Genomic DNA, 27,704 nt, shown 5'->3' on the forward strand with positions numbered 1-27,704 from the left:
GCGAGCGCTCCAGGAGGCGGCGTCTCGTTAAATATTTACAAAGATTACTATTGATGAGCGTTGTATCAGGATGCGGCGTTAACATTCATAACGTGGAGAGAGAGGGGCAGGCCGCGTCGTCCTCCTCCCGGTAACCGCTCTCTCTGTGTGTGTGTGTGTGCGGGCCCGCGCTCTCCACAAAGCGGCCCGGGCCCTCCCTCCCTCCCTCCCTCACACCCCCCGCCCGGACCTACTCTCTCCCTATCTCCCCTCGCCCGGCCCCGCGCTCGCGCTCTCCCCTTCGCCCCCCCTCCACCCCGCTCCCCCCTCGCCCGGCCCCGCTCTCATCTCCCTCTCCTCTCTGCCTGGGCCCGCGCGCTCCCTCCCTCCCTCCCTCCCTCTCTCTCTCCCTCTCTCCCTCCCTCTCTCCCGCCCCCCGCGGCCCTGTCTGCTGTCTGGACCCCGCCCCGCTCTCTCTCTCTCTCTCTCTCTCTCTCTCTCCCCGGCGGCCCGGTGCCTGGTTGCAGGGCAGCGGCGGCAGTAGGTGAGTGAGGGCCCGACTGGGGACGGGCCGCGGCTTCCCGCCAGGCCGCACGGTGCGGTGGAGAGCAGGGCTGTGGGTTGATGGCGGGTGGGAGAGGGAGAGGGAGAGCGGGTGGGAGAGGGAGAGGGAGAGGGAGAGGGAGAGGGAGAGGGGGTTGAGGAGGGTGCAAGTGGTCTGTTGGGAGGGATGGGGAGAATGGTTGTGATTCCGGATGAAAGGGAGGGAGGGTTGGGATGGTGGGGGGAGAAGGTGAGGGAGGGGTGGGATGGAGGGGGGAGAAGGTGAGGGAGGGTTGGGGTGGAGGGGGGAGAAGGTGAGGGAGGGGTGGGATGGAGGGGGGAGAAGGTGAGGGAGGGTTGGGGTGGAGGGGGGAGAAGGTGAGGGAGGGTTGGGGTGGAGGGGGGAGAAGGTGAGGAGGGGGGAGAAGGTGAGGGAGGGTTGGGGAGGTGGGGGGAGAAGGTGAGGAGGGGGGAGAAGGTGAGGGAGGGTTGGGGAGGTGGGGGGAGAAGGTGAGGAGGGGGGAGAAGGTGAGGGAGGGTTGGGGAGGTGGGGGGAGAAGGTGAGGGAGGGTTGGGGTGGAGGGGGGAGAAGGTGAGGGAGGGTTGGGGTGGTGGGGGGAGAAGGTGAGGGAGGGTTGGGGTGGAGGGGGGAGAAGGTGAGGGAGGGTTGGGGTGGAGGGGGGAGAAGGTGAGGGAGGGTTCGGTGGAGGGTGTTGAGGGGAGGGAGGATTCTGGTTCGGGGAGGTGAAGGATAGGAGGGCTCTGGTGGTCGGAGAGAAGGGAGGTGGGTTCAGGTGGAGGGTGAAGAAGGGGAGAAAGTCTGGTGGACGGAAGAAGGTGAGGAATGTTCTGATGTGGAGAATGGGAGGGGTGTTCTAGTGGGGAGAAGAATGGGAGAGGTCTCTAGTGGGTGGGGGTCAAAGGGAGGAGGTGTTTTGTTGCAGAAGGGGGGATAAGAGGAGAGAAGATGTTCTGGTGGGTGAAGAAGTGGTGGGATTGAGGTGATGTTTCTGAGGGGGGGGGGTTACAGTGGTGGCGGGGAAATAGGGGAGCGGGGTTCAGGGGTGGGTGAAGGGCAGTAAGGTGCGTGGGGTGGATTATGAGATGGATTGGGAAGATTTTCAAGCGGCGAGAAGTACCTCATCTCGCTGCTGGACCATGTGTAGTTTTCATGTTGGACCTTGTTTGACCATTATTGGAATCGTGCCAGTTACACGCTGAGCCCAAAACTGCATCAACTTTATTTGTATATTTGTATCTAGGTAAGATGAACGACAGATGGCCTTGAAAGCAAGAGACACCATAACTTGGTACCAGAAGAAGGTATGTGCACAACTTGTCACGCCAGTACAAGCAGTAAATGGGCATTGATGGAACTTGCAGCACAGCATCAATCCTTTGGACCCATAAAACGAACCTACTGTTTATGCTCTTCCTGTCTATTTCCTCTTGATCGACCAATATTTTCTTATTTTTCTTTCCCTCTCACGTGCTTAGCAACATTTCTCTTCAATGCACCTGACCTGTATGTTCCAAATGTTCAGTGAGGTCATAATTTCCTCCTGCAAATGTGTTGGATTAATTTGGAACGAGTGGAGATACAAGAAACTGCAGATGCTGGAATCTTGAGCAAGGAACAAAGTGCTGGAGGAACTCAGCAGCTCAGGCAATGGTGGAGGAGGAAATTGTCAGATGTTTTGGATCAGGATCCTTCTTCAGACAGATAGAAGTGGGGGGGGGGGGGGGTAGGAGAGAAAGCTAGAAAAGAGAGATGGGGTGGTACAAAGTCTGGGAAGTGATAGGCCAATAAAGGTGAGGGGGGGTTTAATGATAGACAGGTGCAGCAAGTGACAAAGGTTGGAAGTGAAAAGGAGACAAAAAGTTGTCAGATAAGGAGAAAAGAGGAGGAATTGTAAATCTGGATATGGAAGGTGTAAGAAGGAAGTGCAGAAGCTGGTTTACATTGAAGATAGACACAAAATGCTGGAGTTATTCAGACTGAAGAAGGGTCTTGACCCGAAACGTCACCCATTCCTTCTATCCAGAGATGCTGCCTGTCCTGCTGAGTTACTCCAGCATTTTGTGTCTTTTCTGGATATGGAAGGGTACAGGGGAAAGGAAAAAAGGAGGAAATAAAAGGAAAATGAAGTCTTGAAGATGGGAGATGAATGTATGAAAGAAGGGAAAGGAGTGAGGTGACTTTGGGGTTGGGGTGTGGTGAGAGATGTGGTGCACTGGGGTAGGGGAGGCATGGGAAAGAGGGGGCTGGAGAGGTTACTTGAGATTGGAAAATTCAATGTTAATACCATTGGGTTGTAAGCTACTGAAATGGAATAATGGCTGATGTTCCTATGGTTTGCTTGTGGCTTCACACTGACAATGGAAGAAGCAAGTACAGAAAGATCGGTGTGGGAATCAAAGGGCAGTTACAGTGGTTAGCAACCAAGGAGATCCAGCATGCCTTGGTGAATGGAGCGCAAGTGTTAGGCAAAGCTTCGGCCTAGTCTACACTTGATCTCTCTGGTGTATAGGAGGCCACATAGGAAGCACTAGATTTAATAGACAAGGTTTGAAAAGGTGGATGTCAGTACATAGTCTTTCCCAAGATAGATGTCAGTACATAGTCTTTCCCCTGTGATGGAGACAATGAAATCGATAATGATGAAAGCGATGTCAGTGGTTCATCTTTACAACTACCTTACTCAACTTCACGGACTATTTCTGACACCTTCTTTTCCCTCCTTTGTGAAGTTGTCTCCTATCCCCTAAATCCTTTTCCCTTTTATCTCCCATCTTCCCTCTCCCCACTGACCCCTTCCACCCATATCCCTTCCACTGGTTTTACATTTCACTCCACGTTCTCTTCTTATCTGACACCTTCTAAAAAACAAGATCTCCTGCCTTAACAACTACCGACCAGTGGCCTTGATATCCGCCATCATGAAATGCTTTGAGAAGCTAGTTATGGAACACATTAAATCCAGTCTACCAAGCATCCGTGACCCACTGCAGTTCCATACATGCCCCAGTTTGCATTGACAGCACCGAAGTAGAGATGGTTGAAAGCTTCAAGTTCCAAGGAGTAAATATCACCAGCAATTTGTCCTGGACCACCCATGTTGAAGCAATGGTCAAGAATGCACTCCAACTACCTCTACTTCCTTAGAAGGCTTATTTGAATTTCACTGTACCTTAATTGGTACATGTGACAACAAACTAACCTCGAAACTTTGACCTTGAAGCCTTAAAGTTTGGTATGTTCCCAATAATTCTCACCAACGTCTACAGATGCGCCAGAGAAAATATTTTATCGGATGCATCACAGCATGGCTTGGGAACGGCTTCATCCAAGACCGCAAGAAATTGCAGAGAATTGTGGACGCAGCCCAGACCATCACACAAACCAGGGCTCCTTTTGTTTTCTCTATTTTAGATATAAGACGCCCACTTGTTCACCATTTCCTGATGGTTACAGCTTCTTTGAACCTATTCAGTGCAAGATAAGTGCTGTCAAAAAATGTCTCTGAATTTAATCAAGTGATGGCTATGTAATAAAAACCACAGTGGGTGGTCCTCTGGTTGGCATGATTCAAGAAATTTCACTTTTTTATCCCAATTTTCTCTCACAAACTAACAAATGTACCGATCCGTTCATTGCTACACTGGCTTGCTTACTCGTGCACTAGCTTGCTCACTCTAATCTTTGTATTTGGAGCTTTTCCTGTGAATTATTATTATGTACGGTATTAGATCGACAAGTCTGAAAGTACTGTTGCTGGAACAAAAAGAACTGTGAGACCTTTCACTAAATAACTTGCTGTGTTTCAGATTGGAGCTTACGATCGACAAATCTGGGAAAAGTCGATTGAGCAGAAGGAGATTAAGGTGGGAATAACAGTCTGATAAAATGGTCCTGCTCTCAGAGCCTTGATGAAACATAAATATTGGAATAGATGACTATTCCTGGTTGTGAGAAACGGTTTGGGTTCTTTGTAAAACCTTTCAATAGAATGTTACAAGATGCCAAGGTCAGCATTTATGATGCATGCATTGGGTAGTGTGAGCGACTTCCCAATGATAACTGCAGTGTTGTCAACACCAAGACAAGGAATGGCAATTCTAAGAATCAGCCGCTGCTATAGTCAACCCTGACTGGTAGATTCTGGCTGCAGGGACCTTTTCCAGGAATTTTAAATGAATGCTTGAAGTCAAATCATTAATTGGATTTCCATTGACCAGAATTTGCCTGCAATGGTCAGTGTTTGCACTCATTGTGACCTCTTTGGCAAGTACAAACCTGCGTTTTGCAGATCCTCACATAGATGATAGCCTCGGCAAGGCCAGCAGCATAATCAAAGACGAGTCGCACCCTGGCCACTCCCTCTTCTCCCCTCTCCCGTCAGGCAAAAGGTATAGAAGTGTAAAAAAGCACACCTCCAGTTTCTTCCCAGCTGTTATCAGGCAACTGAATCATCCTACCACAACCAGAGAGCAGTCCTGAACTATTATTTACCTCTTTGGTGACCCTTGGACTATCCTTGGTCGGACTTTACTGGCTTTGCTCTGCACTAAACGTTATTCCCTTATGCAGGAGGAGGCCATTTGGCCCTTCGAGCCAGCACCGTAATCATCCATAATCAGTAACCTGTGCCTGCCTTCTCCCCATATCCCTTGATTCCACTAGCCCCTAGAGCTCTATCTAACTCTCTTTTAAATCCATCCAGTGAATTGGCCTCCACTGCCTCTGTGGCAGAGAATTCCACAAATTCACAACTCACTGAGTGAAAACATTTCTTCTCACCTCAGTTTTAAATGGCCTCCCCTTTATTCTTAGACTGTGGCCCCTGGTCAGCACTCATCACTACAACTGGATCCTCGACCTCCTGACCAACAGACCCCAATCATTGAGGATTGGGGACAAATTAGGCCAGCAGCCGAGGCCAAGGACGAGTCGCACCCTGGCCACTACCTCTTCTCCCCTCTCCCATCAGGCAAAAGGTACAGAAGTGTGAAAACACACACCTCCAGATTCAGGGACAGTTTCTTCCCAGCTGTTATCAGGCAACTGAATCATCCTACCACAACCGGAGAACAGTACTGAACTACTATCTACCTTTTTGGTGACATTCAGACGATCCTTGATCGGACTTTGCTGACTTTACCTTGCACTGAACGTTATTCCCTTAGCGTGTTTCTATACACTGTAAATGGCTCGATTGTAATCATGTATTGTCTTTCTGCTGACTGGTTAGCACGCAAAAAAAGGCTTTTCACTGTACCTCGGTACACGTGACAATAAACTGAACTGATGGACTGGAGGGGGCCTATTCTTTCACTAGTTACCCTTGTTTTATATATATTACCCTTAATATACACAAAATCGCTTTGGATTCTCCTTAATCGTATCCACCAAAGCTATCTCATGCTCCCCTTTTGCCGTCTTGATTTCCTCCTGAAGTATGCTCCTCATTTCCTTTATAATCCTCCGGGGATAAACGGCGTCCCAACTGCCTGTACCTTGGCTGTACAATTTTGCTCGAAATTCTGCAGAAAATACTACAAAAGGTGATCTCCAGCCTAAATCCCACAGAGCAAAAGACTGCAGATGTTGTAAATCTGCAATGAAAGCAGTGACGTTTGGGCATACTCAGCAGGCCAGGCAGCATCTGTGGTGAGATAATCAGTTAACATTGCAGGGGTCAATGGCTTTTCACCTCAGTTGATTTAATTGAAGTGCAGATTTATTTGAATTGCAGTTAGCAAACTCAGTCAACATTTAACCGTGTTTCTTTTGTATACCTGATATTTTAATGTAATTGCCATTTATATAGAAATATGTAAAACATTTCTAAATTATTTACTTATTGTATTTCTCCAATGTGTAGGGTCTGGCAGCACACGGAAATTCACAACCTGGAAGCGTGTTGAATTTCAATGGGAATCCTGATTGTATGAGCATTTGAATTTTGTATGTTTCCAAACATAGCTATTCGAACTACAGATTTAAATACAAATTGTTACTTAAAAGTAGCAAATAATTCTGAATGAGATTTGGCACACTTCCTCCAATGATCACAATAAAATCAATGGTGACTTTCTTTGGTGAATGGGAACTATAAAAGTCAATCGTGCGGAGTGACATGTACTAGTGAACACTCCAAACAAAATTAATTGCCTTGTTTCTCGATTGGTTTAGTCAGAGCAGCTGGGAATCTCTAAGTTGACACACCAGGGGCTCGGTGAGAATATAACAAACAAGTCACAGCTTCCTGGCAGCTTGATCAGTATAGCAGGCACCGATGAGATTTTGAAATTCACCAGAATTGTTTGCTTCATTGCAGGGTCTGCGAAGTAAACCAAAAAAGACTGGCCGAATAAAGTCTGACCTGATTGATGTTGACCTTGTAAGAGGTGAGATTACCAAGGAGTTTGTCCCCAGTTATTTTCTTTAGCCTCCCTCTGTCTGATAAACTAGAGGAACATACTCAAATACCAGCAGGCAGTCGGGAAATTTAAATTCAGTTCACATGTTATAGGAGTAGAATTAGGTCATTCGGCCCATCGAGACTACTCTGCCGTTCAATCAGCGGATCCTCCTAATCCCATTTTCCTGCCTTCTCCCCATAATCTTTGACACCCGTTCTAATCAAGAATTTGTCAATCTCTGCCTTACAAATATCCACTGACTTGGCCTCCACAGTTAATTAAATGAAAAGCCTGTGTCAGTACTGTGAAACGATCAGATAGTCAAAAATGCAATAGGCCCAGTGGAGTTGTAGAGCTATATAGCATGGAAACAGGCCCATCGGCCTACATTGACTGCCGAACAAGTTGACACACTGGGCATGCCTGTATTTGGCCCAAATCCCTCTAACTACTTTCTATTCATAAATGTGTCCAAATGTCTCTTAAAAGTCATAATTTTACTTGCTTCCATGACTTTCTCTGGCAGCTCATTCCAGATACGAACTACCCTTCGAGTGAAAAGATTGTCCCTGAGGAACCTCTTGAATCTTTCCCTGTCGCCATAAGCACATGCCCTCTCGTTTTAGAATGTTCTACCCTGGGAAAACTGTGAGCATTCACTTTATCCATGTCACTCAGGCTCTTGTCCCTCTCAACAAGATCAGCCCTCGGCCTCCTAAGCTCCAAGGAGAAAGGTTCCAGCATATCCCACCTCTCCCTATAACTCAAGCTCGTAAGCCCAGGTAACATGCTGGTGAATCTCTTCTGCATCCTTAGAGATACAGTGTGGAAACAGGCTCTTCTGCCCACCGTGTCGATCAGCAATCACCCTGCACACTGGCACTATTCTACATACAATAGATACAATTTACAGAAGCCAATTAAGCTACAAACCTGTATGTCTTCGGCGTGTGGGAGGAAACCGAAGATCTTGGAGAAAACCCACGCAGGTCACGGGGAGAATGTACAAGCTCTGTACAGACAAGCACCTGTAGTCAGGATTAAACCCGGGTGGCTGGTGCTCTACGGTAGTCACTCTACTGCCACGCCGTTCAAATCTATTACTGATTCAGCACAATAACTGGAACTGAAACTAGAAGTGGAACTGGATAGTGGTTCAGTTACCCATAAATTATCCGTAAACGAGCTGCAAAGCATACACTTACAGTGGCAGCAACTCTACTGCTGTGCCACTATAACGCCCTGATTCCTGCACTTGTCTGTTCCAAAACAATCTCCTGGGTTCCACTGTATAACTCCTTCCCTGGATTGACATCAACGTGGAACACCTCATACTTGTCAGAGTTAAATACTTTTTGCCATTCCTTCCCATCTTTGGGACAGCACGGTGGCACAGCTGACTATTGGGAAGCCAATAATCCAGTACAATCAAAGTGATCATTCCCTTCCTGTTTCTAAGTTCTACTTAGAACTTAGTAGAAGGGGGAAGAACAATGGGGACCGCTGTCGGGGGGGGGGGAAGAACCAAGGGGGACCTAGCGCGGGGGTATTTTGTACTTTGTAATGTTGTAAGTGCCCTTTATAGGTGACTATTTACATACCTTGGGTATGCAAGCAAAGAATTTCACTGTGACTTGTCACATGTGATTCAATTCAATTCAAAATTGTCTCACTGAACAATCCCCCTGATGACCAACTCTGAGCGCTGTCTTCTCTAATTGAACAACACTCCCCCCACCCGATCTCCTCTCTTACCTGCCTGTACCATCTATACTCGGCACATTTAGCTGCCAGTCCTGCCCTTCTATCAGCCATGTTTTGGCTGTAATATCCCAGTTCCCCAAGCTAATCCATGCCCAGTAATGTCCTTTAACAAAGGAATTATAACTTCCCTGTTTCCCGGATCAATAATTTAATTCTTAATTCTTAACTCTTAGCTGTCCTCTAAAACAATCCAGTAAACTACACAGTTGTGTCAAACAGCTGTGAATAATATTGTTTAATACTAATTTCAAAGCTTTGTTTAAGCAAAGCAATGTGTAGGAAGGAACTGCAGATGCTGGTTTAAACTGTAGACACAAGCTGGAGAACTCAGCGGGTCAGGCAGCATCTCTGGAGAGAAGGAATGGGTCTGAAGAAGGGTCTCGACCCGAAACATGGTCTGAAGAAGTGATTGCCATCGGCCTTTATCTGTGGAATCATGGGATATCGGCAGGCACAGGGTACTGAAGCCCCTACACAGGCACAGGTAGATGATCAGCCATGATCACAATGAATGGCGGCGTTGGCTCGAGTTCAAATGGCCTCCTCCTGCACCTATTTTCTATGTTTCTAAGAAGGGTCTCGACCCAAAAGGCCACCCATTCCTTCTCTCCAGAGATGCTGCCTGTCCCACTGAGTTACTCCAGCATTTTGCGTCTATCTTTGTTTAAGCAAGCAAAGCCTGGCATGTTCAATTCTTTCTGATGTTATAAATGTTCATGCCTGGCTGGTGTCAGCTTTTAGTATGTTTTTATTGTTCCCTCTCTGCTCCAATGTTAACTAATTGTGTTCATTGTCCAGGATCAACCTTTGTCAAAACTAAACCTGAAAGTCCATGGACGGCTTTGACACGGAAGGGGATAGTACGGGTGTTGTTCTTTCCGTTTTTCTGCCAGTGGTGGATCCAGGTAACCTCACTGGGCATCTTCGCATGGCTTCTGCTACTCTACTTCTTGGAAGGTAGGTTCTGTGAACATAGGACCGCGTACTTGTCGGTTGTAATTGTATTTGCAGCTTTGTGTAAGACGACACGGCCTTCATCGTCAATGTTTTTCTATTTTAAGTGATTGCCATCGGCCTTTACCTGCAAACTCCAGTGTTGTACGTCAGTGAAATCATCAGTCCCATGGTCCTGATGCTACTACTGGGGACAGTCCACTGCCAGATAGTCTCAACCCAGAGGCAAACGCCCTCCCCTACAAATGGAGGGAAGCGCAGGAGGTGAGTCTTTTGGTGAAGATGAATACACACGACTGTCCTGTAATTCACACATTTAATACAATTTAGCTCTTGAATATATATATATATATATATATATATATATATATTCAGTCAAGATATACACAAAATGATGGAGTAACTCAGTTGGACAGGCAGCATCTCTGGAGAGAAGGAATGGGTGACGTTTCGGGTCGAGGCCCTTCTTCAGGCTTCAGACCATCAGTCTGAAGAAGGGTCTTGACCCAAAACGTGACCCAAAACGTCACCCATTCCTTCTCTTCAGAGATGCTGCCTGTCCTGCAGAGTTACTCCAGCATTTTGTGTCTATCTTTGGTTTAAATCAGCATTTGCAGTTCCTTCCTCTACATTTACTCGTGGCTTATCCTTTAGTCAAGTCAAGTCAAGTTTATTTGTCACATGCGCATACACGATGTGCAGTGAAATGAAAGTGGCAATGCCTGCGGATTGTGCAAAAAAAAGAATTACAGTTACAGCATATAAATTAAAGTTAATACAGAGAAGACAAAAATTAGTCCCTGGAGTTATAAAAGTTAACAGATTTGTTTACATTTCTAATCACAGACACTTCCCACCTTACATAAGAGTTACTTTTCACAAACCCTTAATTAAGACAGATTTTATGCAAGTCGGAATCACCTTAAGACCAGATAGAAACGAAGAACTGCAGATGCGTGTTAATACACAAAATGACTGAATCAGTCTGGCAAAGGGTCCTGACCTGAATTGTCACCTATCTATGTTTTCCATAGATGCTGCCTGGCCCACTGTTATTTCAGCACTTTGTGTCATTTAAAACAAGGTGCTGATATTGCTGGTCTGCACTAGCGAGCCCTTCTTCACCAGCGACCGGCCCGGTTAACGCAGCTGTTGTTGCGGCTCGCGCTGTAGCCCCAGGCCAACTGCGTTTTCGTCAGGCCGCAGCTACTGACAGGACGCGCTCAGTCACCATGGGGCTCCCCCCCCCTCACACCACCTGCCACTTCTTCCTGTCGACCGTCGCTTTGCCCCCTTCCCCCCCCCCCCCACTGCCCCCTCCTCCTCCCCCCCCCATTGCTTTGTCCACTCCACTGCCTCCTCCTCCCCCCGGGAGTCCACTGTATCCAAGGGGGAAGATGGTGGCGACTCTGGGGGAGGGGGAGAAGGAGGCAGCTGGTGAACCATGTGAAAGCTGTAAGCGGCTTGGCCAGGCGTTGCCCTCACCGCCTCCCTCATTCTTATTCACCTTCCCAGTGTTACACCGAGCCTGGGCGACACTTGTATATCAATGAAGTGGACAGGAAACCCTCACCATCCTCCCGTTACAATTACACAGGTCATTCTTCAAACAGGACTGCCTAGTGTGACTTGTTTACATAAGTGCAAGTTTACATAAGTCGCCTGTTACATCGGTCGGGGAGTGCCTGTATAATTGATTACAAACACTACACTGCAGCACCCGTGTAGATGGGTGAATGGAATTACAGCGTAGCAAGTTAACAGAGGCAGTTTCCAGTATAAAAGCCAGCACAAGAAGCTTTGTGGAAATACAAGTGGAATGGATTGCTTCAGAATCGATAGAATTATGATGTGGTCAGTGATTCACAATGTCTAACTTGGACTGTTGCAAAAACATTCAGAGATGTCGATTTTACAAAGAGGCATACATGGTAAAAGCAAGGAAGTAGAAGTAAAACCATTATAAATCGTTTTTTATATGTGAACTCTTAAGCTTTAGGATGTCAAAGCTTTAAAGAGGGAACACTGGAGATTATTGGAATTTTACCAGTTTGAGAAACTAATTATGTAGACCTGAAGAAGCTGGAATTTTATCCTTGAAACAGAATAAGTTAAGGAATATTTAATTAAGGTGCTCAAATCTATGAGGGACGTGGGTAGAAAAATGTGAGAAACTTACACTGGCAGAAGGTTAGAAACGAGAGAACTCAGAAGTAAGAAGAAGAAGGGTCTCGACCTGAAACGTCAGCCATTCCTTCTCTCCAGAGATGCTGCCTGTCCCGCTGAGTTACTCCAGCATTTTGTGTCCATCTTCAGAAGTCAGATAACCGGCAAAAGAACAAGAGGGATTTTTAAAGGGTAAAGTTTTTAAATGGTATCTACTGCATAGAAAATTGGTGGAATTTTGCAGTGGAGACTAGAAAGGGAATTGTGTTTTTTTCTCTCCTGGACTATGGGGGATAGGTAGGATGTGGGGCTAATTGGATAACTTGCAGGGGTCTATTGGACATGGAGAGCCCAATAACCTAATTTCCCTTGTCTAATACATTCAATGAATTTCATGATATTAACTTTCCCTAGGACTGGGCCCAATTCTGATACGTTCTTATCAAGACAACATCCAGATTGAGCAGTGTCTTTATAACCCTCTACCAATCTTTCCAGTGAAACATTTCCGCATCCAGTTTGCATTCATTTTTGAGACCTGGTGATTCTATGTGGCGGATTAAAAACGATGAGACTATTTCTGGATCGATCATGAACATCCCAGAGATGAAAATCTAGCAGTGAAAATCTTTTTCCACGAACCTCCCTTGTGAACCTGGGAACTGAATGCTGATGTTAATTCCGGAGGGTGTATGCATGGAATGAAGTGCCTTTTCCTTTATCCTCAGAACGACACAAACAAGACACCTATCGAAGAAGGTTGAACGCAGCTCCACGGCCCCCACCCCCAATGGGAAAGTAAGTCCTTCCCCTCAATTGCAGTGGTCTGGTGCGTCTCATTCATAATTTATGACCAACAGAAGCAGGGGGGTATCATTCAATTGCTGGAGTCCATGATTGCTGACTTGTACTTCAACTCAGTTTGTACACATTTACTTCAGATATGCTGCTTGCAGATTGATAAATCTGTGGATTAATTCTCAATTTATCTATTGTTTATATGACGATTTGCAAGTCACCCGTAGATCAATAGTGATGGATGATTTAATTGGAGCTAGAGCCTCCTTTGTTAAGAATAGGTGAGGAAGCAAAGATTTAATAGGAACCTGAGGGGCTACTTTTTGACACAAAGGGTGGTGGGTGTATGGAGCGAGCTGCTTGAGGAGGTGATTAAGGCAGGTACTATCACAACATTTAAAAAACATTTGGGCATGTTGGGATACGATAGGTTTGGAGGGATGTGGGCCAAACGCAGGCAGGTGGGACTAGTGTAGATGGGGCATGTTGGTTGGTGTGGGCAAGTTGAGCTGAAGGGCCAGTTTCTCAGCTGGGTGCCTTCATGCCTCTATGACTGTAATAAGGATTAGAAAATGAATTTCAGTTTCTGGTAGTCACTTAGTTCTTGTCGACCTGTTTTGTATTCTGTAAAGTCTGGGCAGCGATATAGCAGGCTTTAAACCTTCATGTTCCCAGGATACACAGCAACGAGCTGCCAATCGAGGTTCAGAGGAGAATTCCAGTGAAGAAACAGAGGGTCAAACCCGGCACTTGCTAACACAGCAAAGGGTGAAGGGGACTCTGAGCATGTTACGACTGCGGAGAAGTGCACACTCCAAAACAACTGGAGTTGCAGAGGTAGTGTCTCTCTCTCCCCCTCTCTCTCTCTCTCTCTCTCTCTCTCTCTCTCTCTCTCTCTCTCATTTTCACTCGTGACATTAGCAAATTTGCAGATGATACAAAGCTGGGTGGCAGTGTGAATTGTGAGGAAGATGCTATGAGGTTGCAGGGTGACTTGGACAGGTTGTGTGAGTGGGCGGATGCATGGCAGATGCAGTTTAATGTAGATAAGTGTGAGGTTATTCACTTTGGAAGTAAGAATAGAAAGGCAGATTATTATCTGAATGGTGTCAAGTCAGGAAGAGGGGATGCTCAACGAGATCTGGGTGTCCTAGTGCATCAGTCACTGAAAGGAAGCATGCAGGTACAGCAGGCAGTGAAGAAAGCCAATGGAATGTTGGCCTGCATAACAAGAGGAGTTGAGTATAGGAGCAAAGAGGTCCTTCTGCAGTTGTACAGGGCCCTAGTGAGACCGCACCTGGAGTACTGTGTGCAGTTTTGGTCTCCAAATTTGAGGAAGGATATTCTTGCTATTGAGGGCGTGCGGCGTAGGTTTACTAGGTTAATTCCCGGAATGGTGGGACTGTCATATGTTGAAAGACTGGAGCGACTAGGCTTGTATACACTGGAATTTAGAAGGATGAGAGGGGATCTTATCGAAACATATACGATTATTAAGGGGTTGGACACGTTAGAGGCAGGAAACATGTTCCCAATGTTGGGGAGTCCAGAACCAGGGGCCACAGTTGAAGAATAAGGGGTAGGCCATTTAGAACGGAGACGAGGAAAAACCTTTTAGTCAGAGAGTTGTAAATCTGTGGAATTCTCTGCCTCGGAAGACAGTGGAGGCCAGTTCTCTGAATGCATTCAAGATAGAGCTAGATAGAGCTCTTAAGGATAGCGGAGTCAGGGGGTATGGGGAGAAGGCAGGAACGGGGCACTGATTGAAAATGATCAGCCATGATCACATTGAATGGTGGTGCTGGCTCGAAGGGCCGAATGGTCTACTCCCGCACCTATTATCTATTTTTATTGACATTAAAACCACATCTCCACAAACATTTCTGTTCTATTCACACCACCCCCGCCCAACTTAATGCCAAACTGCAAGTGGAGTTGGCCACATATTTGGTGCAGCTCACACCAAGCCCTGCCTTTGTTACTGCAATCTCTTTCCCTTCTACTTGCAGGGTAGAGAGAAAATTCCAAGGTGGGATATTCCTAAACGAGACTCTGATAGCTTCCAGGACTCCGAGTTTGAATCTCCAGCCCCAAATCAGGTATGAACTTCAATGCTGAGTGTATCAGAGTATCTGCCATAAGATCAAGATTAGTCTCCCTGACATAGTAGATGTTTGTCTTTCTCAGTCTGCCCATTTAAAGAGGTAGGGAGGGAGCAAGGGATAAAATCATCCCAGGATAGACACAAAAAGCTGGAGTAACACAGCAGGTCAGACAGCATCTCTGGAGAGATGGAATAGGTGACGTTTTGGGTCGAAACCCTCTCGAGCTAAAACATCACCGATTCCTTTTAAGGAAGACTTCTCTTCCAAGATGCTGCCTGATCCACTGAGTTACTCCAGCATTTTGTGTCTACCTTCTATCATAAACATGTTGGTTACTAGTCATCCATTTAAGAATCCGGGAAGAACTTCTTAACCCAGGATGGTCAAAATTTGGAACTCTGAGGCAAATGGCTTTGTTTCATTTAAGGCAAAGCCAGGTAGCTTAATATGAGAGCATGTTGATGGGATAGAATAATCCTCTCCTGTGAAGTTGGAATATCACAGTAGACCTACTAGGTAAAGCAGGCTGTATCAGTTTGATCAATTCTAAATAATTTTAAGATTTCAGACTGTAGTCCGAGACCTTCCTGGAGACCCCTTCGCTAGATAGCTGATCCCTGACTCTTTTGGCAGCTTCAGAGTCAGCACCATTTTCATAAACCGAGTCTGCCTTGACCCATCCCAATACTTTCCAGCATTAGCCACCTGCTCTTCACATTACATGCTACACTGGCCGGTTCTCTTTGGGCTTTTAGTTATCATTCAATCAACACTACAAAAGGCATATGTAATAAATCAGAAGTTATTATTAATCAGAAGTTTTTGATACAAATTGCCTCTTACTCAAATAAGAAGTGTAAGTATTGTAGCTCGTTTAGGATTAAATAATGGGTAACTGAACCACTATCCAGTTCCTAGTTTCAGTTCTAGTTATTGCGCTGAATCAGTAATAAGTTTGAACAGTAAACAGCGCGGTGGCACAGCGGTAGAGCGACTACCGACAGCACCAGAGACCCGGGTTAGACCCTGACTATGGGTGCTTGTCTGTACGGAGTTTGTACGCTCTACCCTTGACCTGTGTGGGTTATCTCCAAGATCCCACACGCGAAATATGTACAGGTGTGTATGTTAATTGGCTTGTTATAATTGTATAAATAAAATTGTCCCTTGCGTGTGCAGGGCAGTGTTAGTGTGCGGGGATCGCTGGCCGCTGCGGACTCGGTGGGCTGAAGGGCCTGTCTGCGCTCTGTATCTGTCAACTAAAACTAAGAGGACTCGCAGATACAGAGGTGAAATGATTGGGTGTCTTATTTTTCTCCCTGTATTTATTCGCAGGATCATTCGTACATGAGCTTCAGCTCCCTAAGCTGCAGTAATTCCCGGCAGGACTCTGAGAGCAGTCGGCAGGGCTCGGAGACTGAGGATATGTTATGGGATGATCTTCTCAATGGTCCTCGATGCCATTCCTCGTACAGCAGTGAGAGTGATTGTGAGAACATGCAGCGAGTGCCACTGCAGAAGAAAGAGTCCAAAGATGACCAGGTGGGTGTTCTGATCTGTGCATCGATTTGTAGCACGTTTAATAACAACAATGGTTTGCATTTATTAAATAAAATCACAAGCCGCTGGAAATACCAAGAAGTCAGCATCTCTGGAAAGTGAATCAATTAATATGTTGGGTTGTGAATCCTTCAACAGAACTAGGAACGCGAGTCTGAAGAAGTGTCTCGATCTGAAACGTCACCCATTCCTTCTCTCCAGAGGTGCTGCCAGTCCTGCTGAGTTACTCCAGCATTTTGTGTCTTTCCTCAGTGTATAACTAGCATCTGCAGTTCCTTCCTACACAACAGAACGCTAGAAATGCCCAACAGATCGGGATGCCTCCGTGGAGAGAGAATAAACTGAGGACAGCTGAGGAGAAACTATCATTAGAGATGACAGAACAGGGGTTAGATCAGAGGTGTGGGAAATAGATGAGATGTATTCAAGCATTCATGATGTAAGCTAATGAAAAAGGAAGACAAGTCAGGCATCTGTATGGAAATGCTCTTAATATTAGCAGATACAATGGAGATATAGGAACAGTGAAAATCAAATGGAGTCATTGCAAGAAGCAAGGTGGGAGGACGAACATATGTGTGAGTCTAGACCTTGTAATGCAGTGATTTGCTTGTACTTCATTCTCGTGTGCTACATTCACTTTTCACTGTAGTCTCTATATTGGAGAAACTAAATACAATTGGATCACTGTTTTCGAGGATTATTCCATCTACAGCAGTGACCTTGAGCTTCCAGTTGCCTGTCAGTCCGTCAGTAACTTTCCATTTCATTCCCATTCTGATCTATCTGAATAGATCCTGCACTCTTCCAATAAGGTCCAAGTAGGCCTGTGGAGCAGCACCTTACCTTCCATCTGAGCATGTTATGGCCTTTTGGACTCCACCTTGCATTAAACCATTTCAGGTGACTTTTTGCTTGCATCAGAACTGACTAGTTCTGAAGTAAATCCAACCACCTGTAATAGTAACAGCTTTTCTCTCTACAGACAGTGCCGTGGCCAGAGCTTTAACGTGTCCCTTTGTTTGTTTGGGCTCTCTCAACACTTAATCAGACACATCCGTAAGTGTTGGGATTACCTTGCAACCCTGCCCTTTTCTAGCCCCACGTTCTTTGCAATTTGAGACCAGCCTGTTTTCTTACTTTCCCAACTCTGATGAAGGCAGTTATGTCTCCTCCTTCCACAGATGCTGACTGATCAGTATTTTCTGTTGTTATTTCAGATGTCCAGCATCTCCAGTTTATTTATTTTCGATTATGGCTTGCCTTTAATGCAGTGCCTTTAACACAGTAAAACATTCCCCAGTGCTTCAGGAGAGCGAACAGAGCAAAGTAAACATGGGCAGTGGCTCCCTTTGCATTGTGCAACTCGACAGTCTCAACACCAATCTATACTTGGCAACCAAACTCTTCACAAAACATTACTGTATGGGAAAGGGGTTGAGAGAGCTTGATTTGGAACACATAGTGACCACTGCTTTGCTCAATGTGCTCAGCAAATGCACCTACCCTGCGAAGTGTTTGCTGCAAAATACCAGCAGAGAATTCTCCTGAATGTCCGTCCATTCCAAATGCTAGTTACCATCTGGTGTGTGTGTGTGTCAATGACTGATCAGACAGCATTTTAAACTAACTCTACCTTCACAGAATTGTGTCCTCCCATCTCCACTGAGGACGTGGATAGTCTACAAAAAAAGGACCTCTGCTTTTATTATCTGTTGTTCTGATTTGTATTATTTTCCACTTTGACGGAAGTTTAATAAAATCCTCACTGATGTTCAATCCCCTAGATATCCTTGTCCACTCTCCCCCTCTCCCTCTCCCGTCCCCTCCCTTTCCCACCCCCTCTCCCTCTCCCTCTCCCGCCCCCTCCCTTTCCCACCCCCTCTCCCTCTCCCCCTCTCGCTCTCCCACTCACTCTCTCTCGCACTGTCTCACACTCTCATTCTCTCTCATCTCCAAAATGACAAACCTCCAATGTCTTTGCTATCCTCATTTAAAAGCCGATGGTGCTCTTTCAGTCACTGGTGGCTCTGTAATGTGAACGTTATTTAATTTGTCATTCCAGAACCACTTGAACTGGTTGTACAGCAGCAGCCAGAGTTCGGAGAGAGTCAGCGCCATTATCTGGGAGGGAAATGAATGCAAGAAGTTTGATATGGCCGTCCTGGAGATCAGTGGGATGATCATGAAACGGGTGAGTTTCTGGACTAATCTCGTGTTAAATGGTGAAAGTGCCTTGAAACCTAATTTCTGTCTGGGACTGACAGGAGACAGTGAATGACAGGTGGTTATGTATGGGTATGGGCATGTCTGGGCAAGGTGCCTCTGGATTTAGAAGAGATGCAATCCAGGATTGCTGTTGTGTTACTCAGATGGATGTGAGGCCGGGGCGTGGTGCAGTGGTGTACAGTGTGGCAACAGGTCCTAATTTGCCCAAACTGACTGACAAACTGCCTGCGTTTGGCCCATATCCTTCTAAACCTATCCTATCCATGTATCTGTCCCCATTTTTATTTTTAATTGCCCATTGTTTAAATGCCCATTCTTTCCAAGTGCTCGTTAAAGAAATGTGAACGCCTAGATTAATTACCGGTTCAATAGACAATAGGTGCAGGAGGAGGCCATTCGGCCCTTCGAGCCAGCACCGCCATTCAATGTGATCATGACCGATCATTCTCAATACTTCAATACTCAGTTGAATACTTCAAAGCTGTCTAAACTACAGACATAGCTTTTGGATTTTTAAAGGAGAATGAGATCTATAGATTTCTGCAAATACTGTTCTTCCTCTCTTGTCTCCCTCTACCCTCCACCTCACCTATTTTCTATTTATATTTTACACCAACAGGCAAATACGTTTGAGCAGCAGAATGGTTACCGGGTCCTGGGGTACGTGGTGACTTCTGTCCTCACCCTGCTGCCCTTTGCATTTCGCCTTTTCCAACAAAAAACCCTGGACCAGCTAGCGTCGTCTTCTATTTCTGAGCTCCTGACAATCAGCTGCGGTGGAGACCCTGAGGGGCCTCTCATCGCTTTGGTGCTGATTAACATTTTGGAGCGTTTCTGTTTGATGTGGATGTTTTTCTTCATTCTTTGTGTGGCAGAGAGAACATATAAACAGGTGAGTGACAATGGAGTCTCAGTCAACCACTGGCCTAATGATATCAGATTGCAGCATTTAACCCAACCCTTCCTCAGCTCAAGCATTGAAATCCTCACCTAACCTGTTGTCTCCAAACTTTGACTGTTGAGACTAATCCTGTATTTTCCTGGCTGCGGTCCTATTTTCCACCATCTGAAAACTGCTGACCTTGCTTCAGTTATCAAGTACCAATCTCCCCTAGGTTCACTGCCCTCTGGTGTTTCCCATTCACACAATGCCTCCGTTTAGTATTTTCATCCTCATTTCTAATCCTTTTATCTTTGTAATCTCAGCTCTTCATTTTGAGCAAATTGGCGGCCCATCATTTTAATTGCTCCAGCATTGGTGTCTGTTAATATTGGAACGGCCAAATGAAGCCTCTGCAATCATTTAAATCGTTTAATCAAAACCTCTCTCTCATCGCTGTAGTTCCTGCTCACTGAGACGTGGTGTTAAGTCTTGTTTGAGATTCCTGATCGGGTCTGCTTTTGGAAGTTTTGCTGCATTCTTAAATTGGAACACATAACACGAGCATATTCTTATTTTGGCACTTAAAACTATTTCTCAATGATAATAGGACGATGGTAATACACATAAACGTCACACTGAATGTGATCCCATGTGGTTTAAACACAATTTAAGCCTCCTTAAAATTTGCAGTTCTGGCAATTCTCCTCTCATTACTTCTTTCCATCTCTCTCATCCCTCCTCTATTTTTTTGTGGCTGCTTTTTCTGAAAAACAATGAGAGACATCGAGTCATACAGCAGGGAAACAGGCCCTTCGGCCCAGCTTGCCTACACCGCCCAACATGCCCCATCTACAATAGTCCCACCTGCCCGCGCTTGGCCCATAACCTCTAAACCTATCCAGTTCATGTACCTTTCCAAATGTCTCTCTTAAATGTTATGATAGTACTTCAGTTAAAATTCTTGCAAATTTCTTCTTCAGTGTTTTAAACTGAATCAGGTCATCCAGCCATACTAATTCCTGCCAGTATGTGTACTTGCCCTGCACTTTTTACTGCAAATATTGAGCTCAGGCTTTCTGTAGTTTCCGTTCTATTTTGTTTCCTGTACTCTGTTTTCCTTTTGAAAGTGCCTGCACTCTGTGAAGAAATGTTTCTCCATATTTGTTGGTAACTTTTGTAATTGAAACCCCATATTACGAATCTAATTATTTAAAAAAAGTTATTCTCTAATCTGTATGTTACATCATGCAGAATAAGGTTGTGATGAATCTATTTCAGAAAATGGTTGCTCAGTGGGACACTACCAAAGATACCAGAGGAGTGAGATCGACCACTCGACCCTAAAAACCGTAGTATGTCATGGCGCCATTTTAGTAGGCAGAAACTTGCAGAAACATTTAAACAGAAAAATAACAAAAATCTGTGAATTGATAGATGAGATATATTTTGCATTTTAATGGTATCATCACACATACTGTTCCCCCAAAACACTGATTACACTGCAAGAGGCATAGCGAACGGCGGGTTTTGCCTACTAAAATGGCGGACGTTACGCTCCTTTACGTACTACACTTCAGTATAGGCGATTTCAACAGAGTGGTCCATCTTGTTCCTTTAGTATCTTTGTAACACTACCAATCTAGAATGGGTATAAGGTTATCAAGGAACTGAATCTGCTTTATAATCCTGTACTTCATTGGAAAGCAATTCATTATTGAATTTACATTCTCTTGCGATGATGATGCGTGTTCCCTACAAGATGGGTAAAGCTCACATCTTCCTCTTTATTTCTGCACAGCGCTTGCTGTTTGCCAAGCTCTTCAGCCACCTGACATCGGCTAGGAAGGCTCGCAAGTCTGAGATCCCCCATTTTAGGCTGAAGAAAGTGCAGAATATTAAGATGTGGTTGTCACTTCGCTCATACCTAAAGGTAGGTAATTTAAAAGAGAGTTAGATAGAACTCTAGGGGCTAGCAGAATCAAGGGATATGGGGAGAAGGCAGGCACGGATTACTGATTGTGGATGACCAGCCAGGATCACAATGAATGGCGGTGCTGGCTCGAAGGGCCAAATGGCCTCCTCCACCTATTTTCTATGTTTCTATGTAGGTGCAATGATCACGAAATAATGAAGCACATGAAATGTATTTAATGACAAAATGCTGGAGTAACTGGAGTAATGCTGAGCTACTCCAGCATTTTGTGTCTATCTTCAGTTTAAACCAGCATCTACATCAGTCTGAAGAAGGGTCTCGACCCGAAATGTCACCCATTCCTTCTCTCCAGAGATGCTGCCTGTCCCGCTGAGTTACTCCAGCTTTTTGTGTCTATCTTCGGTTTATACTTCAGCATCTGCAGTTCCTTCCTACAAAAGAGTAGGAACCAGTATTTATCCGGGATACTATGAATTAGTGTGGAACACTATTTAAGCAGGCTTCCTCCAGCAAGATCGTTGAAATTGACCAAAGATGGTAGCGAGTTTGAGACGCACAAGCAGTTTTCTACTCAACATTTCAGCATCAGCAAACTGCCGGTAGAACTCAGCAGGCCAGGCTGCCTCTGTGGAGGGAAATGGGCAGGTGATGTTTTGGGTCCGGTCCCTTCTTGGGTTCCTCCAGCAGTATGGTATTCGCTCAGGAATTTGGAGAAATTGTGCCCTTATTGTTCAGTCCACTCGCCCACGAGCTTCTGAGGGATCATGCTGGCAAAGTGAAAACAAAACAGAACTACAAACTGAAAAACTAACACTCAGACGTGAACCACGAGTGCGATGTTTGAAAATGGCCCGATTTAGAGCGCAGTTCAGAGAATTATCAGGGATTTATCACAGATTAAAATCTATATTATCTATTGCCTTCCAAATTGTGATAAAATATTCAGCTGCATAATGGTGTACCTTTGTCTTTCTTTTATTGATTCTTTGTTGTTCACTCATTATCTTATCTGCTCTGCTGGTCGCCCACAGTTGCCTAATGTTATCTCTTGTATTTTTGTTCCTCTTGAAACTTTCTATCTTAATATGTATATTTAACACCGTTTTGTGGTCTGTCTCTTTCTTTCACAGAGGCGAGGCCCTCAGCGATCCGTCGACGTTATTGTTTCATCAGCGTTTTTACTTACTCTGTCCATTGCTTTTGTCTGCTGTGCTCAGGTAAGACTTGGAACTTGTTTCAGTTTATTGGAAAAGGGGAGAGTATGCTTCTTTGACAACTGATGGAAAGGCTATAGTCTCGTGAAAAATTACTTGCGTGAGCTCTGGGGCAGTGTTGCTGGGCTGGTGTAATGGGCAGTGAGTTTCTAATATAGCTTATTGGTGTGATTCCTTAAGCATTTGAGAGGTTCATGTTATTTTGTTTTAATCCTCACCAACAATCTAGTGTTGGAAGATTTTTATTTACTTTGTTACCAGGACTGAGACGTTGTATTTATGGAAGCCTGGCAAAGAGATGGACAGGACTGGCAGCTTAATGTTCCAGGTTACAGATGCTATGGGAGAGATAGAGGTGGGGGTGTTTATAAGGTCATAAGGAATAGGAGTAGAACTAGGCCATTCAGCCCATCAAGTCTACTCCGCCATTCAATCATGGCTGATCTATCTCTCCCTCCTAACCCCATTCTCCTGCCTTCTCCCCATAACCTCTGACACCTGTACTAATCAAGAACCTATCTATCTCTGCTTTAAAAAGGCATTGTTACTTTATTAAGGTGAGCGTCATGGCCGAGATGATATTGCTGATGGTTCAGCCAGTGAGGAGCTGAGAAATAAAAGAGGGATGATCACCTTGTTGGGAGTGTACTGCAGGTCCCCAAATAGTCAACGGGAATTAGAGGAGCAAATATGCCGAATATCTGTGGATAGGCAAGTTTCTGGAGAGTATAATGAGGGATAAGATGTCTGTGCATTTGGATAGACAGGCTGATTTTGGATAGTCACCATTGTTTTGGACACGGGAGATTATGTCTTACAAATCTGAGTTTTTAGAAGTAACCCAAAAAGTTGACACGGGTAAAGCTGCAGACATTGTCTATATGAACTTCAGCAAGGCATTTGATAAGGTTCCGCATGGGAGATTGCTATTAATGATCTGGATGAGAATGCAGAAGGCATGATTGGTAAGTTTTCAGATGACATTAAAGTGCATGGTATCGTATTCAGCAAATGTGGTTATTAAAAATTGCAGCAGGATCTTGACCAGTTGGGCAAGCGGGCTGAGGAATGGTTAATGGAGTTTAATATCGATAAGTGCGAGGTATAGCAATTTAGGAAGTCAAACAAGGGCAGGACCTTCACAGGTCCCTGGGGAGTATGGTGGAACAGGGGAATCTGGGAGTGCAGGTACATAGTTCCTTGAAAGTGTAGAAGAAAGGTAGATGGGGTGATCAAGAAGGTACATTGGCCTTCATCAGCCAGGGTATTGAGTATATAAGTTGGCATTGTAAGAAAATAACTGCAGATGCTGGTACAAATCGAAGGTATTTATTCACAAAATGCTGGAGTAACTCAGCAGGTCAGGGAGCATCTCAGGAGAGAAAGAATGGGCGAAGTTTCGGGTCGAGACCCTTCTTCAGAAGGGTCTCGACCCGAAACATCGCCCATTCCTTCTCTCCTGAGATGCTGCCTGACGTGCTGAGTTACTCAAGCATTTTGTGAATATAAGTTGGCATGTCATGTTACAGTGATACAAGATGTGGGAGTATTATTTTCATTTTGGTCACCCTAGCTCCACACATCTTCAGACTCGCCTAGCCATGCTCCACCGTGATACTACCTGAGCCGCTGAGTTACTATCATATCATATCATATATATACAGCCGGAAACAGGCCTTTTCGGCCCTCCAAGTCCGTGCCGCCCAGTGATCCCCGTACATTAACACTATCCTACACCCACCAGGGACAATTTTTACATTTACCCAGCCAATTAACCTACATACCTGTACGTCTTTGGAGTGCTCCAGCAGTCTTTTTTACATGTGCATGTTCTTTATTTATGAAAGGCATTTGGTGATTTATATTGGAAGGGACTGCCTTCTGTTATGGCAACAGATAAGTGTGCAGACTCCTTTACGACTCATTTTCTTAATCCTCAGATCCTTCACGGTCACAGTAGCTTCCTGGATTCCTTGTACAACTGGGAGCTCCTCATCTGGGAGGTATCGCTGACCGTTTTCTTGCTCAGGCTATTTACGTTGGGGTCAGAAGTCAGTAGGAAATACAATAACATTTCCATTTTGCTCACAGAACAGGTATGTACCTTACCTTTACATCGCCAGTTCATCGCAACGATGTTCCCACAGCCTTTCACTGGTGCAAGGCTCATTAACTGGGATTAGCCACTGCTGGAATTCAGTTTATTATTCAGGAATTGTTTTTATTATGACAAAACCGAAAAGTGTTGGAAATTATAAGAGAAAACCATTCATTTGCGGTGCAGGCCAATTAGTGCTTACATTAATTACCACTTCTCTTTTATTTTAATAGATCAATTTATACCTTAAAATGGAGACCAAACCCGACAAGAAGGAACAGCTTACCCTTGTCAACAATGTGTTGAAACTTGCCACAAAGTTACTGAAGGTGAGCAGCTAGTCGGCTCTGTGTACTCTGTGTGGCCAAGCCTGCTACGCAATCGTATTCTTGTGACTTCACTCTTGTGCTGTTTAATGGTTTTGCAAGGACTTGGGCTATATCTTCCATGGGTAACACACATTCTTGGTCCTGTTGTTTCTAAATTTTCTGTGATTGTAAATAATGCTGTGGCATTTATAAATCATAGACAAAAATCTGTCCACCTGCCTCACCAGCTTCTTGCTGAAAGGCGATCTGCACAACAACTAGCCTAAACTTGATCAGGCTCAACACCCGACAAGACTAAGGAGTTATAGTGGTGGACGTTAGGAGAGGAGCACTCCTGTCCTGTCTCCATCAATGGTGTGGATGTGCAGTTTACCTGGGCAGTAAACTGGGCTGGTCCAGGAACGTTGAGGCGCTGTACAAGAAGGGACAGAGCCGGCTGTACTTTTTGAGAAGGCTCCGCTCCTTCAACATCTGCAGTTAGATGCTGCAGATGTTCTACCAATCGACCCGAAACGTCACCCATTCCTTCTCTCCTGAGATGCTGCCTGACCTGCTGAGTTACTCCAGCATTTTGTGAATTCTACCAATCAGTGGTAGCCAGTGCCATCTTCTTCACTGCCGTATGCTGGGGCAGCAGGGCGAAGCCCACGGACGCCAACAGGATTAACAAACTCATCAGGAAGGCTGGCTCCATCCTGGGAGGTGGTCTTGGAGGGGAGGATGCTCCTCAAACTGCGGAGCATCTTGGACAAAACAGCTTACCCCCTCCATGACACACTGGTCAACCTGAGGAGCACCTTCAGCAACAGACTGGTTCCACCAAGATGTAGCACAGAACACCCCCCCCCCCCATCTTTGCACATCCCCAATCAATAGACAATAGACAATAGGTGCAGGAGTAGGCCATTCAGCCCTTCGAGCCAGCACTGCCATTCAATGCGATCATGGCTGATCACTCTCAATCAGTACCCCGTTCCTGCCTTCTCCCCATACCCCCTCACTCCGCTAAATAGACAATTCTTTCCACTCGTCACTTTAATTTCCTGTATTTTATGACTGTTGGCAGATCAATTTCCCTCCTGGGATAAATAAAGTTCTATCGAAGGTACTCCTCAGGTTGGTCAGTGTCATGGAGGGGGTGAGCTGCATTGTAACCAAAAAAAAGCAAAGCTCCTTGTGTCTTACAAGCATAGCGCTGCCAGTGGAACCTTACTCCAGAGACTTAGCTCAAATATGAAATATTTGCACACAGAGTTCTTGTTTGGATGCCTACGTTAATACTTAGTACTTAACCTTCAGTTACTAAAACAGGCAGATAAACCCCAACTGTCTTGTGGTTGTGAAAGAAATGTAGCAACAACAGTGCTATTAAGGCCTTGCGTAAGAGTTATGCTTGATGCTCTCCTAGATTCACTGCTTGTAATCTGCAGTCCAGCATCACTGACCCAAGTATCATGCTTTGCCTTACAGGAGCTGGACTCTCCTTTCAGACTATATGGACTGACCACAAATCCACTGCTCTACAACATCACCCGGGTTGTCATTCTGTCTGCCATCTCTGGAGTGATCAGTGATTTGCTAGGCTTCAATCTTCGGGTAAGTCATTAACAATATTCACCTCAGTTATGTTAAATCATCCTTCCCACTTCCTATACCTATCCATGAATATTTCGTTCCAAGGTGAGATTGGTGCTTGAAGTCAAAGCTCAATTGTTAACCTAAATGGTATTTCAAACTCATCTGCTCAAAGTCTTAAGGTATCAACTATTTGACTAGATCAGACAGTTAACATAATTTTCTTTCTCCTAGCTGTGGAAGATTAAGTAAACAGATGACTGCTCTGTTCAAGGTGGTGAAGAACATTCCTTGTACTCGGCTGACACGACCTCCCAACAACATTGGTTTCAGAACACTGACAAGGTTTAGGAATGTTTGCCATTTTCCTTCTTGCCATGCTTTTGCTTCCACCAGCAAATTTGGAGGATCCCAGATTGAAAATCACTTCAATTCTTTACCAGTTTACTCCTTGTAAATGCAGCTTATTTAAAGGTCATAAGGAATAGGAGTAGAATTAGGCCATTCGGCCCATCAAGTCTACTCTGCTGTTCAATCATGGCTGGTCTATCTCCTTCCTAACCCCATTCTCATGCCTTCTTCCCCTAAACCTCTGACACCCGTACTAATCAAGAACCACATAGTTGGTTGACAATAGATTCAAAGGAAGAGATCCCATCAGATATAAAAGGACCAGAGCTTAGGCCTGGGCATTTCTTCTTCATCCATCCCTCCACAAAGTGCCCCAGGCTCAGCACATCTGGTATTACAAATGTCCCACTGTGGGACAGCTCCTGTTTTCACCCAATCCAAACAAGAAATCTCCATTTTTAGTTGTGTTTACTATGATGCTTGAGTTAAGATCCTGCAGTGCAGGTAAAGACATGGCTGGTACTATAAATATTATATCCATGGACAGAAGGTGCTGCTAAAATTGTTGATTAAGTCGTGACCCGTTGACTAATTCTAGTCACAGTCCTACAATGTTATTTGATGAAATCTGTCATTTCAATTGATTGCCAGCTTGGCTTTCAAAATAAAGCAAAACTTCTACTTGAGCATCTCTCATTTGATCTGTGAACTAATAAATGGGCTGGAGACCAGAGATTATACTCTCACGGAGTTAGAGTATAGCACGTGTTGGAAGAGAAATTGGGGTGACATTCAAC

General features: G+C 45.1%; 1 protein-coding gene across 3 annotated transcripts; it reads left to right on the forward strand.

The window, feature by feature from the left end:
- On the forward strand, positions 1-27,593 carry LOC144605383 (protein PHTF1-like). Of its 3 annotated transcripts, none has more exons than XM_078420546.1 (18): positions 1-130; positions 1,785-1,845; positions 4,351-4,407; positions 6,864-6,933; positions 9,511-9,669; positions 9,774-9,930; positions 12,561-12,630; positions 13,306-13,467; positions 14,640-14,729; positions 16,071-16,277; positions 18,361-18,489; positions 19,144-19,416; positions 21,206-21,337; positions 22,471-22,557; positions 24,495-24,650; positions 24,886-24,981; positions 26,452-26,577; positions 26,791-27,593. In XM_078420546.1, exons 2-18 carry the CDS (start codon positions 1,801-1,803, stop codon positions 26,806-26,808), a joined length of 2,034 nt encoding a protein of 677 aa, XP_078276672.1. In that variant the 5' UTR covers positions 1-130; positions 1,785-1,800; the 3' UTR covers positions 26,809-27,593. The 3 variants fall into 3 exon arrangements, with proteins under 3 accessions (XP_078276672.1, XP_078276671.1, XP_078276673.1); XM_078420545.1 differs by lacking the exon at positions 1-130 and adding an exon at positions 401-523; XM_078420547.1 differs by lacking the exons at positions 1-130; positions 1,785-1,845; positions 4,351-4,407 and adding an exon at positions 6,451-6,471.
- The last annotated feature ends 111 nt before the right edge of the window (positions 27,594-27,704 follow it).

The sequence above is a fragment of the Rhinoraja longicauda genome, chromosome 24 (assembly GCF_053455715.1).
Source record: "Rhinoraja longicauda isolate Sanriku21f chromosome 24, sRhiLon1.1, whole genome shotgun sequence".
Taxonomy (NCBI): domain Eukaryota; kingdom Metazoa; phylum Chordata; class Chondrichthyes; order Rajiformes; family Arhynchobatidae; genus Rhinoraja; species Rhinoraja longicauda.

Coding starts and splice junctions, on each gene's coding strand:
- LOC144605383 (XM_078420546.1), top strand. CDS start 1,801: ATGGCCTTGAAAGCAAGAGACACCATAACTTGGTACCAGAAGAAG. Junction 12,631..13,305: donor CCCCCACCCCCAATGGGAAA/GTAAGTCCTTCC, acceptor TCATGTTCCCAG/GATACACAGCAACGAGCTGC. Junction 24,982..26,451: donor TTGCCACAAAGTTACTGAAG/GTGAGCAGCTAG, acceptor TTTGCCTTACAG/GAGCTGGACTCTCCTTTCAG.